The following is a 15,731-nucleotide window of genomic DNA, read 5'->3' on the forward strand; positions in this document are numbered from 1 at the left end:
CACCTGGCCAATTTTACCTATGATTGCACTTTTACACTTTTCATTAAAATATTATTCCCCCAGTACTAAAGAGAAGTTAATGCACTCAGGAAGGTTTAACATCAAGGAATGGTTTCTTTAGGAATTGCTAGCCACTTACAATCAAAGGGCTCCTGGGGAAAAAACGTTCCTCTCTCAGGGTAAACCTGTACTGAGCGACTGATAAGGGAACCAAACGGGAAATGCTTTGGAGAAAATTCTTGCATGAGGCACACTTCCAGCTTACCAAAGTGGCCTCATTCCAAGTAGAAACGAAAAAGAGAGCTCCCACAGTTATGCGGAACTGTCACTAATGTTATCTATAAATCCCTAGCAGAGAAGCTCAAGAAGAAGAATCTGACTCCAGCATTTTGGTGGCTCTTATATTCATGTTGATCTACAGATTTCCTACCAAAAAGGTCCAGGAGGTGTAACGGTCATGAGCGGTGGTGGAGGTGGTGGCGCTGGCAGCTGCTGCTGCTGAATCCGCTCAGGGAGCCTTTTTGTGTAGCCAGTTCCATTGCTGAAGTTGTTGACGGCCTAGAGGCAGAAAAACATTTACAGAAAGGGAATATGAAACTTCAGCAGATAGATGAACAAACGCCTCCACAGAGTAACATTAAGACCCTGTTCTTACAAACAGTTTACGTAGAAGTCATCATGTTACCTTGCGTAGGAAGTGGTTGGCAACTAAAGCATCGGGGGAAACGTCTGTCTGGTGACACGTTGGGCATGTGTGTTCCTCCGAGTCCAGTAATGCCGTTCTAATACCTGTGTATCGTTAGAGTCATCAAAGGAGGTTTAGCCAAAGTAAAGCAATTTTGGGGGTTCTCATCAAGTATAAAACAATTATATGATTGATGGGTGAAGATGGTCTTGAACTGAGCGCATGAAGCTATAGATGTTCAACAGTGTGAAAAGTTTCTCATATGCAGCAAATAACTATACAGTTTTGGTCTTTCACTAGTGTAACACTTGAAGATGTCTGCGTCTTGATGTTCTCACTAGTCTTTTTTCCACTGTCTAGTACAGGGAGAAGCCCCCAGCCTCAAGGTTCACGAATAGGTTGTCACGAACGGGTGACAAGTATTTTCGTCATCCCCTATTTCTGCTTTCAGAAAATCAGATGTGATGTTTGGAATTAACAAAGACGGGAATAACACGTACATTCGTCACAGTAACTGTTTCCGCAGCAGGGAATAACAGCGGCGTCGGTCATTATCTCTTTGCAAAGGAGACACAACAACTCCTCTGGAATAGCGTCTTCAGAGGAGGAGGAGGAAGAGGAGGAGGACGGCTCCTCTGGTAAAAAGGGAGGCTTTTCCTTCTTTCCTCGAGCATAAGCTTCCCTGGAGGGCGGGGTGGGGAAGGAAAAAAGCAAAAAGTTAAAGCTGGGTAAAGGAAAACTGTTCCAAGCTTTGCATGTTATCGGAGGAAGAAAACAGATGGAATTCTCACTCTGCATTAGCCTTCGGAGAGGTAGGCATTTAGTTTAAACTGCTTTGCCATAGCCACAGCACTAGCAGAGGGAGGGGGAACCAATTTCCTTCTGCAGAACTCTGCCATTCATTGGATCAAGTAAGAAATTAGCTCAGGTGAGAAGCATCATTTTTTGACAGCTAGAAGTCAGGTGAAATGAATCCCACCTCTCCTTTGACAGAGAGCAAATTGCAGGCGCAGGATAAACTTTGTCTCTGAGTCATTACATTTTACACATGGAAGAGCTCTATGGTACAGCGTCTACAAAAGGAGATGCGTGACAGAAGAACGGAAGTGCTACCAAGTGCATTTTCAAACAGCCACTGCTGTCAGCACACAGTAGTATTTTCTTAGTTTACAGCAACAGGAAAACTTCAGTCGGTTTCCCACATGGCATTGGATAAAAGTCAGAGGGGGGGGAGGAAATCTCAGTCCAAGAGCTATTTGTTAAACTTTGCAAGAAGCCTTTGAAACATAAATCAGAAGCCAAATGAGCTTTCCAAGAGAACGACTCCACTGTAAATACTACGGAAATGTTTGGCAGAAAGCCAGATTCTTAGCACATCGCAAGTTTAACCAAGGTCCAGGGGCATGAACAGTAGGACCACCCCGTTTTAATACTAGCAAGTATCGCAGTTTAGAAGGTTACGATACAGCAACAGTGCTTCCTCCCCCGTCACTACAGACGCTGGCCAACTCGGTTACATTGCCACTCAGGCATTTGCCCATGGTTCCTCTCGTTCCCTTTGTGCTCAGTCCAGTTCATTCCATACGTACGCGTTAATGATTGGTATTACGTATTGCCCGGTGTTTGTCAGCATGGCACCCTTTGTATTGGGATCTTTCACCTCCATCATGAAGCTCCTTGGAATTCCTGTGCTCTTTTTAATTCTGGGAAGAGGCTTAAAATTTTTGTCCTGTTAAGAAAAGAAATGCGGACATCTCTCATCTGAAGACCCACACTTAAAATGATATTTCAACGGTGATTTTAAGCAGCAAAAGCCCTTAATCCTCTCCTTTTACCTAGCCTAAGGGTTTCTCTTATTTTCCTAAACTAATAGAACCAGGATGTTGCAAAGACTTGAGCAGCGTTTTGCGCTCAAGCGACATTCTTTTGCTTAACTCCGGGTTCCGTAAGGGTTACATATCGCTTAGCTCGCCACCCGCCCCTAGAAGAGGCACAAACCCGCTCCTCCTCCAAGGCGCAATTCAGAGGGAGAGCTCGTCTTACTTACCTTCACCGTCTCTATAGATGACGGCTGCGTATACATGCGGCGAGTAACGTTACAGGGCATGAAAGCTCAGCCAGAGACGTGCGTCAATAAAACACACACATATTCAATAGGCGGGAGCAACAGAAATGCCTTGTTTTTATATGGAATACTAAAAACTGTGAACCGCCATTAAAAAGCAGTCCCCTGCAATCTTACCCCATTGGTTGGGCAGTGCTTTTTATAGTGGCCAGGTATTCCGCAACGAAAGCAGATATACGATGGTGGAGGTGGAGCCAAGGGTTTCTTCCCATAACTAAAATTTTTTGGGGAAAAGAAGAAAAAGGTATGCATGTGTCTCTCTTGTTCAAACAAACATCTCTACAACTTTTCCATAGTCTTTGAAGAAGAGATGTGACATGATCAACACTTACTTCATTGCATCGTATTCACGGCACGACTGGATCACCGTAGCTTTCATTATATCTTCTTTGGAAGCACCGGCCAGATCGTCAGTCTGTGTAACAGGGAAGTATTTGACACACATGTTAGAAACACGTTTAAGCCCACACGGCCCAAGACAGCACCGCTCACCCCATCCTGTAAAGAGCAGCACAACGCTAGCTGAGGTTGCGTGAAAACAGCTGCTTTGATCAAATACAGTTGTCCTGAAGATGTTCTGGGGAGTCCTTACGCCATCGCGTGATGTTTATGTGCCCGTTCACCCACTTGAAAAGAGCATTCTCGGGCACTCAGAACCTTTGGCTCTGTTGGTACCTCACAGAAAGGCTGGCGTAATCAATTTTCTCCCAAGTGGACTGAAGCTACGTGTCGAAAAAATTATACTATCCAGTATTTTCAAACCAATTTTTAAGCTCCGGCCTATTTGAAGGAGAAGCTATCCACCGTGCATTTAATGGGGAAAGATGCATGCAACTCTCTTTCTTTACATTTTGCAGCATTAAAAGGACACCCAGGAGTCGGGGAAGTTGTTTCTGCTTGCTGAACTTCAGCTTCAGACACAGAAGCCTGAAAAGGAATCGTGCTTTTCATAATCCCTCAGCAAGACAAGAGATTCTTTGCAGTAGAAATTTGACAATCACGTGCTCTAGGCTGTCCAAACTGCACGTTCTCCCCCGCCGGCCTAACTTCTTCATATTAGGTGAGTTAACTACAGAAAGCAAAACCTGCAGGTTTTTGTCCAGTTGGCTCTGTCCTTCTAACATGCAAATGGTACTAAAACCATTACGCAGAGCTACATCTTCCAATTATGGAAGCCAGCTGATTAAGTTAAGCAGGATTTCTTAAAACATTTTTATTACACACTAGTCCAGGTACAAGCAGGGTCCAAGGGAGTGGCTGTCAATGACTTGGACCTTCAAGTGCCCATCATTCAGATCAGCCCCTATTGGTTTGGGTTTTACATGCGTTCATTCACAAAAGCAACAAACTAGTTTCACAATTTTATTGAACGCTTGTTTCATAGACAGTTTTTTTCCAACAGTAACATAATCCAGATCGACATCTATGAAATAATTTCCATGAACATTTAGAGGAACCTTTACAGATGCTAGACTAATTTGTTGGAATCCAAACGGTTTAGAAAACACATCCAAATCCCACAAAACATTACTCGGGATAGACCAAAATTCAAATACGGCAGTTAATACACAGGAATAACAGACCCGAAGACTGTTAGCACATTGCCTCCAGGCTAAGCCAGTCTGCACTAAAGAGGTCAGAGAAAGTAACGGTTTTGAGCTGCTTGCTGTCACGTTCCCGGATTTGTCTGAAATACTGAAATTTTCTCAAAAGCTCAAACGTGTACAGAGCTTTTCACGTTTCAGAGTAAAACTTCACGTGAGTTTACCAAACCAAGGACACGATTAGGGGCAGCACTAATGCAGACCAATGTCTTTTGGTGGTTGCCTTCCAAACCTTTCCTTTTTTTCCCCCAAATGTACACATTGTGAAATGTGTCTCTCACTGCAGTGAGCGAGGGAAGAATTTACCAGTGGGAAGAGATTCTCTTGGAAATGAACTCCCGCCTTTATTTTCAGAAGAAAGAACTAGCTCCTCTGCACTAGGCGCTGCCTTCTCTCGTCTCTGTAACTGGTATTTTAATTGACTAACACTACGCCTTTTCACAAGGTGCAATCACCAGTGCTTTGCCAGGCGAAGTTACGCATCGTTGAGCAAAAAATGCAAGCAGTTCTGTAGCAAGACATGGTGTTACAACAGTTTCAGAAGGTCACGTCTGCTAATACACCACACAGACACCTTGGTATATTCCGATAAACGAGGAGGTACATTTACAGCATTTACAGGGTCTGCGTTCAAACCCATGAGTTTGTGTTGTCCACTGTATATGCAGAGTAGAATTTATGAAGTTGTGCCGCATTCAGAGAATGGATCTGTAACTCTAACGACTAGAAACTCAGAAAAAGCCACGCAATTGTCCGTGTTACAGAAATGCTTCTGGTTTGGCTGTGGCAAAGCCTCCTGAAATGTCCATAACTTGCAGCCAATTAGATTCTTCTGTAAAAATTGTGTTAGTTTCCAATGCAAAATTATCGAGACGCACGAAAAGCGGTAAACAGTGTGTGAAGGGCTTCTTCTTTGTGCCTTGGAGATGAGTGATACTGCTACATGACGCTGAGGCTGATAAGGTACTCCCCTTCTTTCTTCCCAAACCGGGAACTACTCTTTACAGGATAGCATGACTTTTACCGCAGGAAACAAAAAGCACCCAAGAACCCATACAAACGTACGTATTACTAGCTCCAGACAGACAGATGTAGAACATGGCACCGAGTTCACCTGTGCAAGCCTTGAACCTGCATGATCTAAAAACGGTCCTACATCATCTGTACAACACAAAGTCATACGGGAAATAGTCCAGCATAGTCGCTGTGAAATACAATGCATGGCTAGGCACAAATACCAATATTCACATGAGAACTGTGCAAAGGATGGCATTCCTCACTTTTTACTAGGCTGAATTAAATACATTGCATTTGCAACATATACTACGTTTTACTGGAAAACAGGTCAAGTTACTGTTTGCAAAATTAATACAAGGCTCCATTGTTTAGGATTAAGTGCAGTGTGCAGAAGAAAGTGTGAGATGATTGTGTTTTTACATACTGCTTTTGATGTTCCACTCCCTGGCTCAGTTCGACTTCTAGAAGAAGAAAGAAAGGAAGGTGGTCAGAACTTAAAATAAAGCACTTGTACCCAACATAAAGCCGTGCAAAGAGATTATAAAACCTGAACATCAAAACTTTATGTTCTGATCATCTAGTGAATGTGGAAGTTCCTCCGTATACGTAAGCTCTTCTCTCTTGGTACTGAAAAGAACCCTCAAAATCACATTTCTCCTTGGTCACAAATACTCTAAGACTGACAGATGTAGAACACAGCAGTGCAAGAGGAAGTCCTGAGATCTTTTGTCTCTGCTGCGTAAGTATCAAAAAAATCAGTTCTCTGACAAAGAAATAACAAAAATGTCAACCGCACAGTCTGTAGAGCGGTGTTGCTGTGAAGGAACAGAAAGCTAACCTGCCTGCTAACCCCAGCAGGCCTCAAAATGTCAGCCTGCTTTGGGACAGGCACATTAAAATCTACCCCGTGACAACAAAAATTAAGAGCAGCTGTAACACGAGAGAGACAATGTGAGTGTCTCTGTAAAGTAACAGCCTTAAAAAACGTCAACACACTGAAACCCCTAACAAAGAACACAATGCTTTATGGATACTTACAGAACTGATGTTTTGCTGGTAGCTTTAACTCCTCCAGGGGGGATTCTTCTGACAATTACTGATGAATTCTTAGGAATCAGGGCATTGTCGTCTGTGTATTCTGAAAACAACATGAATGCAGAAAAAAAACATCAGTCAACTTGTAAGAAGGTCTCTTACTGTGTAGTTACATCGCACTTCAGAGAATCCTTTTACAGCTATGAAAGCAAAACTTTGCGTGTGACATTGCGCTGTTACCATCTCAACACTCTAACGGTACGTTTCAAGAGACCTTCAGGTTTCCTAATCGAAGACAAGCAGCGAAATCATCATTTTTTTATATAGTTTAAATGCCAACAGCAAAGTTATCTCAAAGGTGACAAAAAGAGAGTCTGCTAAGGCATGAGGTTCTTTCCGCATCTAGCTTAAGCTGCATTTGCTTCTGTTGAGGCTACAATGCCAAGAGATCTTTCGAGAAAAACAAACCACAGCAGTCTCACCTGCATAAAGCAGATACTAAGGTCTGACACGCTCGCCCTGCAGCAAAACAGGCCCTTGGCTAAAGCATGGAAGCTCTGCGCCGTGGCTTTCATAGCTGTTACCTAAAAACGATTCACCTAAAACCACCGGTGCTCAAGACTGACAGAACACAGAAGAGAGCCCGCCATCTCGCTCTATTTCTTGGAGCATCAACAACCAAACTGACCAAACTGCTCGGTTTCTGTTTCTGTTACGTTTAAACAGGAACAAAGCTGGCAGTGCTAGAACGTGGACCGCAGAAATTTGGGGGGATTTCGGTCTTGCTTTCATAAGTAGGGCAGAATTGGCTCCAACGAAAGTGGTATCTCCCTTCTTAAGCTGATCATCCAGTTTGAATTAACCACAGGGACGTGAATTCTTTCGATTCATTTTTTGCAGAGCAGACAGACTTGAACGAAATTACTGATGAAAGCAGCCTGGAAATGCCTTTCAAAACCAGCACGTGCTAGAAGCTCTCCATGCTTTGCCTTGTCTTACACCACGTTAGTCTTTTGCAGAAGCAAAACCCCAAAAAATCTGGTTAGAAATGAACGATGAAATGATGCTCAGTAGCATCTGAATGACAATGTCTTTGGTGTAGAAAAGAAGTTCTATTAAAAAGAAATCCCAGAGTATAATTCAGATACGGAGAACACTCCTGTGCAAGATGGCTTTCAAGGGTCTGCATAGATTGCAACTCACAGATACACTCTGGATCCAAAATGTTGCTGTTGAGCAGTTTCTGCAACAGCCGAAAAAACAGGTTCCCGATGCAGTGCATTAAAACAAGCTGAAGACAAAATTAAGTCACCCAAACAACTTTTTTTCTTCAAATGAGCCATCTGTTCTACTATCACTTTCACATTTCTCCACCGGCTTTCATAGAAATCTGGCAAGTGTTTTATCAGAAGATATCCTCCCATATTTCCCCGCGCCTGCCCCCCCCACGCACCTTCTTCCGTCTGGGCATTGCTGATCCTCAGGTCGCAGTGGGCCGCCTTCAGCTTCTCGCGGCCCATGATCTGGCGCCTGAGGTCTCTCAGGGAGATGTCTCGGCCCTGGAAGATCACCCTGTCATGGCGCAGCCTGGAGGCAAACTTGTAGTGGATGCAGGACATTGCCAGAGGCGGGCAGTGCCTGCTCCACAACGGCGTCTCCTGTGGCAGAGGCTGTGGCGGCCCCTGTTCCGGGCTGGGGCCTGCGGCGGCGTGGGGAAGGGCCCACCCAGGGCCCGGGGAAGGTGGTGCGGGCTGAGCCCAGCGCAGCCTCTGCTCCCTCTCTGGCAAGCTGCACTGCCAGGCCTGACCGGTCGCTATGGGCACGGGGACACCGCACGCCGCCCCCCCACGCCTCACACGCATTGTGACCAAAGGCCCGTTGCCGCCCCAGGCCACTGCTGCCCCTGCTGTCCCCCGGGCCTGTCCCCGCCCGCTCTCCTGGTGCCCCCCAAGTCTCTGGGGTCCCTGCTGTCCCCCAGGGGCCTTCACCACCCGGCGTCACCTCCCGGCAGCCCCTGGGCCAGTGCTGGCTCTCCCAACAGCCCTGGGCCCACCCTGCCACCCCCCATGCCTCTCACTGCCTGCTGGCCCTCCTGTCACCCCCCGGGCTGTCACCCCCAAGGCTGTCACCCCCGCTCTCCCCTCCTCTCCGCAGCCAGCCAAGGCCACACAGCCCGGGGCAGATGCAGCGGGCTTTGCCCTGGGGCGCCCGGCTGCCCACGCCGCAGGGCCAGCCAAGGCAGGGGACATCTCGGGGACGCTGAGTGCACCTTGGGGCAGGGACGGAGAGTTCAGCCAAAGAGGCCAATGGCCACCTACGCTCATCGCCATAAACCAATGCACTTCCCAACCGTGGCGCACCCACACTTGCTTCAACTCTGCGGAGGAGGACGAAGGAGTCAGGAGTGAACCGTGAGCGTTCGGAGGTGCCCCAGGACGACATGTCTTGCTCTCTCCGTCACTGCAGCTGCTGCTGCAACAGCCCTAGCGCATGAAATCCTGCCTTGAATGATGCGGTCTGGCTCTGCTGACTGAGATGCTGCGGCTTGCAGACACTTCTGGGCCAAGTGGCTACTCCTTTCTGTTCATGTAAATACAATATGAAAAGCTTGCTGTGGTCTGGCAGGGCTAACGAGGGACTTGCCACGACTGCTGGGTTTAGGTCTTTAAATGCCTTTTGGCTTTTCGGAGGAAGGAAACCCTTTTGATTTCAGTGCTGTCCTCTCTATCCGAGGGCGAGTTATTTTTGCTCTCCTTCCTTGCCTATCCTTTTTGAAGAGTTGGTAGCCATCAATTACAGCACTCCACTTGTGTATGTCCTCCCACCATGTTTCTGTGATGGCAACTATATCATAGTTTCCTTGCTGTACAATGGCCTCCAGCTCCTCCTGTTTATTTCCCATGCTGCGTGCATTAGCATAGATGCACTTCAGCTGGGCTAATTGTCCTGCCACTTTCTTGGGGGGACAAGCCCTAATTTGCACCTGATCATACTCAGACACTACTGTAGCTACCAAATTATCACTACCCCTCATGTCTTTGCTGTCACACAATTCACCATCCCCCACCATCACTGGGACAGGCTGCAAGACCTTGCTAACACTTTTACCCAGAAGCACTGGTACGCTTCTCCCAGGCACCACTTTTGTAATTCTGGTTTCATCCCCATTTCCTTTACAGATTACTCCAAAACCTTACTCTATACCCCATCCACTGACCGTGAAAGAGAGATTCTCCAGAAGCCCTTACATCAAACCTCTTGTAACAAGCCATCACGCTGTGGTTTTCTTCCTAGATGGAGTTTATCATACCCTGCAGGCTCTGAGACCATGTGGCTCTTTGCAGACAGATTAAATGGGTATTCTGCAGGAATCAATAATCGTGCTGAAGATCAAGTTAAAAGTTTGGTTGCCACTATGGGCTTGCAGGATCCTGATTGCTCTCAGTCATCTCCTCTGGGTCCCAACCTTACCGGTTTACCTAAACAACCAAATCCGGCACATGCTACCCCTTGACGGGAAATCATTTACACAATTCAGACTTATGTGCACATTATACTACCCGTTGACACAACTACCAGGGCAACATTAGATAGGTGGAGAAAGGGCGTTCGAGGATTTACCCTCAACCTGAGCTGAAACGGGTATTCTGATTGCATTAAGAGCATCCACACAGGTTAAAACCAGGATCTCTTCTGTCTCTGTAGCTCCTAATTACCCTGACTGAACATGGCACCGAGTTCCACCTGCCCGTCACAGCTTTTATCCCACAGCTAGGGGTTGCAAAACCAGAAAGAGCTACTGCAAATGTGTCAAGAGAATCAGAAAAAGCCATTCATCAAAGCACAAGCACTATTACACCCTTACAGGAAGAAATCAAATTTTTATCAAAAATGGTAATAACGAATCGATTAGCTCTACAGCGACATTTAGAAGTACATGACAGAGTATGTCGGTACTTGAGTAAGAGCTGCTGGGGTTTTTATGTAGATCCAGACCAGAAAATCAAACGCGAGAGAAACAAGATACAGAGTTTACATTGGAACCTGCACAGCCACGGTTCAGTCGGCATGACTAAAGGACCCAGCTCATTGCAGGCAGGAGAAGGACAGCCCCCACCCTGAAGAAGAAAGGATGCTCCGGGACTACGCAGATGACGCCAGCCTCCCAGCCCCTCCGACACCCCTGTGAAACCCTCCCCTGATCTGGCATCAGAGAGAAGGAACTGCAGCAAGACCCACTGCAGGGACTGGGGGATTGGACTAGGTGATCTTTTGAGGTCCCTTCCAATCCCTAGCATACTGTGATACTGTGACATCTAGATCAGGAATGACGCAAGTGGATGAGGATTCCACACAAGCAGAGTTGCTTCACAAAACAGCAGTATATGTGTGCGTGTTAGGTAGCAATCAGTCAAATCGCATTTACCTGAACGCTGGAAAGGCATAAGAACCATGTGTAAAACTGCATTCAGGGTACCCCAATTTGACTGGGACACCTCATACACATGAACAGAGAATCACTCTTGTCATCCTATACTTTGTGTCCTGGCCTCTCTCCTCGGACGGCATGGGCCAGTTGCAGAATCTTCATGAAAATATCCCTCTCCCCAGTCTGAAAGTTATCCTCCAAGACCGAGAATTGCCCCCAGGGCTGGACCAGAAGACGCTTTACTGCTTTTATCGCGCTGAGCTCCCAGGAAATGACCGTTCAAGATCGACTCTCCCTGAAACCATAACTCGAATCGGACTGCCTCAAGAACATGGAGCAGTGCGCCATCCTCTCCTGTGCAAGACACTCCCCCTTCCGACCCCGGTCATACTTTAGGAGTACGGTTTACAGACAGAAACGCCCACTTGAAAAATGGTGTTTGGTTTGGTAAATCCACAGCCTTTTCTGCAGACAGGAACGCAGAGTGAACTGAGGAAATAAAAGGTTCCCCCCAACGAGCTGAGTCCCTGGCCACCAGCCGAGCCTTTGAAGCTGGAGCCAGCACAGCTTCTACTGATTCCCATGCTGTATGGGCTGGAGCCACGCAGTGTCTTGGTCCTGGGCAAGAGCTGCTGCGCTCCCTTCAGAGAAGCTGCAGGCAGGGATCCATCTCCGCCTGTGCTTTGCTTGGGAGAATCAGGACAACAGCAGCGGCCTCGAGCCTGACCTGGTATTTGGGCCCTCCACTGCTACCATGCCTGTACTTAAGAAAGGCAAAGAAAAATAGCCTTTCTTAAGGAAAAGTTATGAAAAAAAGACCCCTGGTAATATGGTTGGCAAAACAAACACCATTTGATCAGACAAACGGCCATGCTCTGTGATCCAGCTGGTTACGTATCAGTTCCCTTTCTCCTCCTCATCAGGGCCTGGAGGTCCTGTGTACCAGGCAGTCTTCTTCTCCCCCTCCCCGCAAGCCTGAAGGTTCCTGGGTGCCAGGCAGACTTCTTCCCTCCTTAGGGGCCTTGAAGGTCCCAGGCACCTGAACAACCAGGTTGTGATCACCCCGTCACAGAGCAGGGAAGCGCAGCAGCACACCCAGCAGCCTCTAGAAAATCAATCAGCACTTTTCCCCTCTTCTCCTGTACTTACGGCCTAATTGATGGAGGAAATGACAAATGGCACCGTCCCCTCTGGCGGTGAAGAGGTTTTCTACCTTCATACCACACATAAAATTGTACAGCAATGGTGTGAACCTCACAGACGCCTGGGTCTTCCACCTGCCCTACAGACCACAAACTAACAGCACTTAATTAACAACACTTTAAGAATGGGCAGGCACCCACCAGATGGCATGTGGAATGCGCTCGTTTTCCTGCTCTCTCCAACCCACAAACACTTTAACACCCCCCCGCACCCCCCCCCACTGGCAGCCCGTGGTGGTTCTCACGGTGACACGAGAAAAGGGCACATGGAAACCGAGAGCCCAGAAAGGTAGTAGAGTCTCCTTTGCTGGAGACGTTCAAAACACGCCTGGACGCGATCCTGTGCAACCTGCTCTAGATGAACCCGCTTTAGCAGGGTGGTTGGACTAGGTATCTCCAGAGGTCCCTTCCAACCCAGTCTCTGCTTCTGTGATTCTGTGAAACACCCTTCCAAATGGGGTATCCCTTTATCTATCAGAGCGCCAGGCACCCAAGCAACCAGGCTGTGATGACCTCGTCAAAGAGAATTAACAGGAGGACAAACAGGAGGAGGAGAAAAGGAAGGAAGACAAACAGGATGAACTGGTAGAGAGCAGGAGGAAGGGGATGAAGAAGATGAGGAACACAGCAAGGGGATGAGAACGAGAAGGAAGAAGAGAAAGCAAAGGAGGAAGAGGAAGAACATGAGGAGGAGAAAGAGAAGGTGGAGAAGGAACATGAGGAATAGGAAGACAGGACTACGGGCAGGAGGAAAAGTAGGAAGAGAAGAAGGGTGAGCAGGAGGAGGAATAGAAGGTAGAGGAACAAGACACAGAACAGGGGGAGGACAAACATGAAAAGAGAAAAAAGAGGAAGAAGAATGGGATGAGGAGGAGGAGGTAGAAGGGCAGAAGGAGGAGAAGGAGGAAGGAAAAAGAAGAGAATGAAGAGGCATGGGAATATGAAGAGGAGGAAGATGAAGAGAAGGAAGAGAGGATGTGATACAGGATGTCATACAAGATGAAGAGGAACAGAACAAAGAGGAGGCGGTGGAGGAGGTGCGGAAGAAAGAGGAGAAGGCGGCGGAGGAGAATCAAGAAGAGGATGAGTGAGAAGATGTACAGGAAAATCAGGATGACTAACAGGAGAAACAGGATGAAGTTGTGGAGGAGGAGTGAGAGGAAGGGGGAGGAAGAGGAAGGGGATAAGGACGAGCATAGCAATGACAAACAGGAGGACAGACAGAAGGGAGAAAAGAAGAAGGGTAAAAGGACTGCAACGAAGAGGAGTAGGAACAGAAGGTGGAGGAAGGTGATCAGGATGGGTGAGGATGATCTGCTTTATCCCTTTAATTCTGAGACTTCAGTAAGAGCACTGCAAGATTCGGAGAAGACGACAGCTCTGAAATCAAAGGCCAAGCGACCAAGAAGGCTCCAACCACACATTTCCCCCTGCTTGCCTTCAACAAAGCAGTCTTTGGATCCTGATTGCTCACTTCAGCCCGGAACAGTCTCATTTCTCATCGGAAAGTGCCTGCGTGCCTGACTGAGGACAGACACAATCCACACAGACAGTAATCAGAGCTCAACCCTACACCTTCCTTGGTCACATTTCCTTGGAAAACTTCTTTGCTGGCTTTTTTGAAAACCTGTAAGTGCAAGAACCAGGAAGAAATCCTCCCTGATTGGGTGACTGGAACTTCCGTCCTCGGTACCCCCATCTCCCAAGAGCCGGCAGCACAGCTTGGGTGGGGGGCAAAGGCACGCGTCAGACCTGGGGGCCCAGAGATGAGCACAAGCATCTGCCAAGCGAGCTGCATCCAACCAGCAGCGCTCACCACTTCCTTCTCTGACAACAAAGCTCTGGTGCGTTCTTCCACAGGAAGGGAGAAACTTCCACTTCTCAGAATCCCTGTTTATGAAAGACTGTCAACAGAGATTGATTGATTTGCACAGCTCGCAGGACAGAAGTGCCTGCCACCACCACATGCTGTTTTTGCCTTCCCAGATCAAGCCAAGCCGTGATACAAGAGCTTTGGTCCTCCCCGTCTCCCATGGAAAGTTTGAAATCCTCTGGGATAGGAAGAAGCAGTTGCGTCTTGCTGCATAGGCTTTGAACTAGCCCTGGGGAAAAAGCTGACCAGCCCATGGCGGTACGTAAGTGTGCAAGTTGGATAATGGGGTGAAGTCTCTGTGCTCAAAGATAAGATAAGCCTGGCCTTGATAACTCGGGGGAGCAGAGACTGCCCTGGCTGTAATGGGATGCAGATAAGGAGGGAGCCCTGTGTAGGCAGGACAGCCCTGCTTCTCATCAGCTGAGACAACCAGATAACAGCAACCCGTGTAGTTCTTTGCTTCTTTGAAAGGCTGTCATGCCCGATGACTGACCTCTGCCTCATTACCTGTGAAACGCATATGGAAGTTGACATCCCTGCATATGCTAATGAAGATTATAGAGATCACGCTAAACATTCATGACTATAGCACTCGTCTCTCCACCCAAATCATACTACCCGTCACCTGGGGGAAGGAAACCTTGTAAGTGTGGGCATAAAAAGATGGAGAAAATGACTGTTAAATTGAGAAAGAAGAACCTCGGTACCTGACAGACCAGTTGCGTTCCCTTCGTCCAGCCCAGGCAGGGACGCTTTTCTGGGTAAGCGCTGTGCCTTTTTCACCCTCGGGTGAATGTCACCCCCGGGCTGTGGTAGTATTATTATTACATTTGCTAGCAATATTAACCTTAATTAGTAGCACTATTGTAGTCAGTGAATTTATACACGGCAATCTCAAATCTGCTGTGTCGCCCTCAATCAAATAAATCATTTCAATGGTTGTAAATCTGACTCAGTGAAAGTCCTTTGCTGAGACTCTGACAGATAAATCAGGGAAAGTCCTGGGACTCTGACAGACAAATATTGAAATTACATTCCTTTTGACGCAAACGTAAGAAAAAGCTTCAAAGATATGCACAAGAGAACTTGGGCGACTGTGACCTTCCCCATATAAGTGAGTCCATTGTTAAAAGAAACCAGATGGAAACAAGCTGACAGTGGCACATTTCCAAAAAACACTGCAAACTCAGCTAATAAATATGCATCAAGTGTGCTTGCACAGGGGGGCACATGAACAAATATTCAAAAGTGAATGGTAGAAGGCAGGCTTTGGTAGAAGGCCAAAGCAGTAGGTTGTTTAAACTGTAGCAATGAATATGTGAGTAGCAGTTGTGGTTTGGCCTCAGCCAGCAACAAAGAACCACGCAGTGCTCGCTCGACTCCCACAGCCGTGGAAAAAATTGGCAGGAAAAGGCAAAACCCGTGGGTTGAAATAGTGCAATTTAACAGAACAGCCAAAGGGAAGAAGAAAGAAAACCAGTAACACCGATAAAGGAGTATAAGTACGTTGTCCTGGTTCCGGCAAGGATGGGGTTAATTCCCCAAGGACCTGGCATGGGAGGCAAGTATTCCATACCACGTGACCCACGCCCAGCTATAAAAGGAGCTAGCCGGGGAGAGGGAGTCAGTTGCCACTCCGGGGGTGGGCTGAGGCGGTGTGGGTCCGGTTGGTACACTTCGCGGCGGTACTGTAATCACATTCTTATATTCCTTTACCGGTGTTATTGTTTTTCTTTCTTCTTCCCCTTGTCTGTTCTGTTA

General features: G+C 47.3%; 1 protein-coding gene across 1 annotated transcript; it reads right to left on the minus strand.

Moving 5' to 3' along the window:
• Positions 1-5,759: 5,759 nt before the first annotated feature.
• LOC309676370 (E3 ubiquitin-protein ligase RBBP6-like) lies at positions 5,760-8,145 on the minus strand (the record flags this gene model as incomplete). The annotated part of the gene is made up of 3 exons (XM_082488909.1): positions 7,920-8,145; positions 6,470-6,569; positions 5,760-5,892 (listed from the first exon to the last, which is right to left on the minus strand). Exons 1-3 carry the CDS (start codon positions 8,083-8,085, stop codon positions 5,760-5,762), a joined length of 399 nt encoding a protein of 132 aa, XP_082345035.1. The 5' UTR covers positions 8,086-8,145.
• Positions 8,146-15,731: the final 7,586 nt, after the last annotated feature.

The sequence above is a fragment of the Vanellus vanellus genome, assembly GCF_965231255.1.
Source record: "Vanellus vanellus genome assembly, chromosome: 11".
Lineage (NCBI taxonomy): Eukaryota > Metazoa > Chordata > Aves > Charadriiformes > Charadriidae > Vanellus > Vanellus vanellus.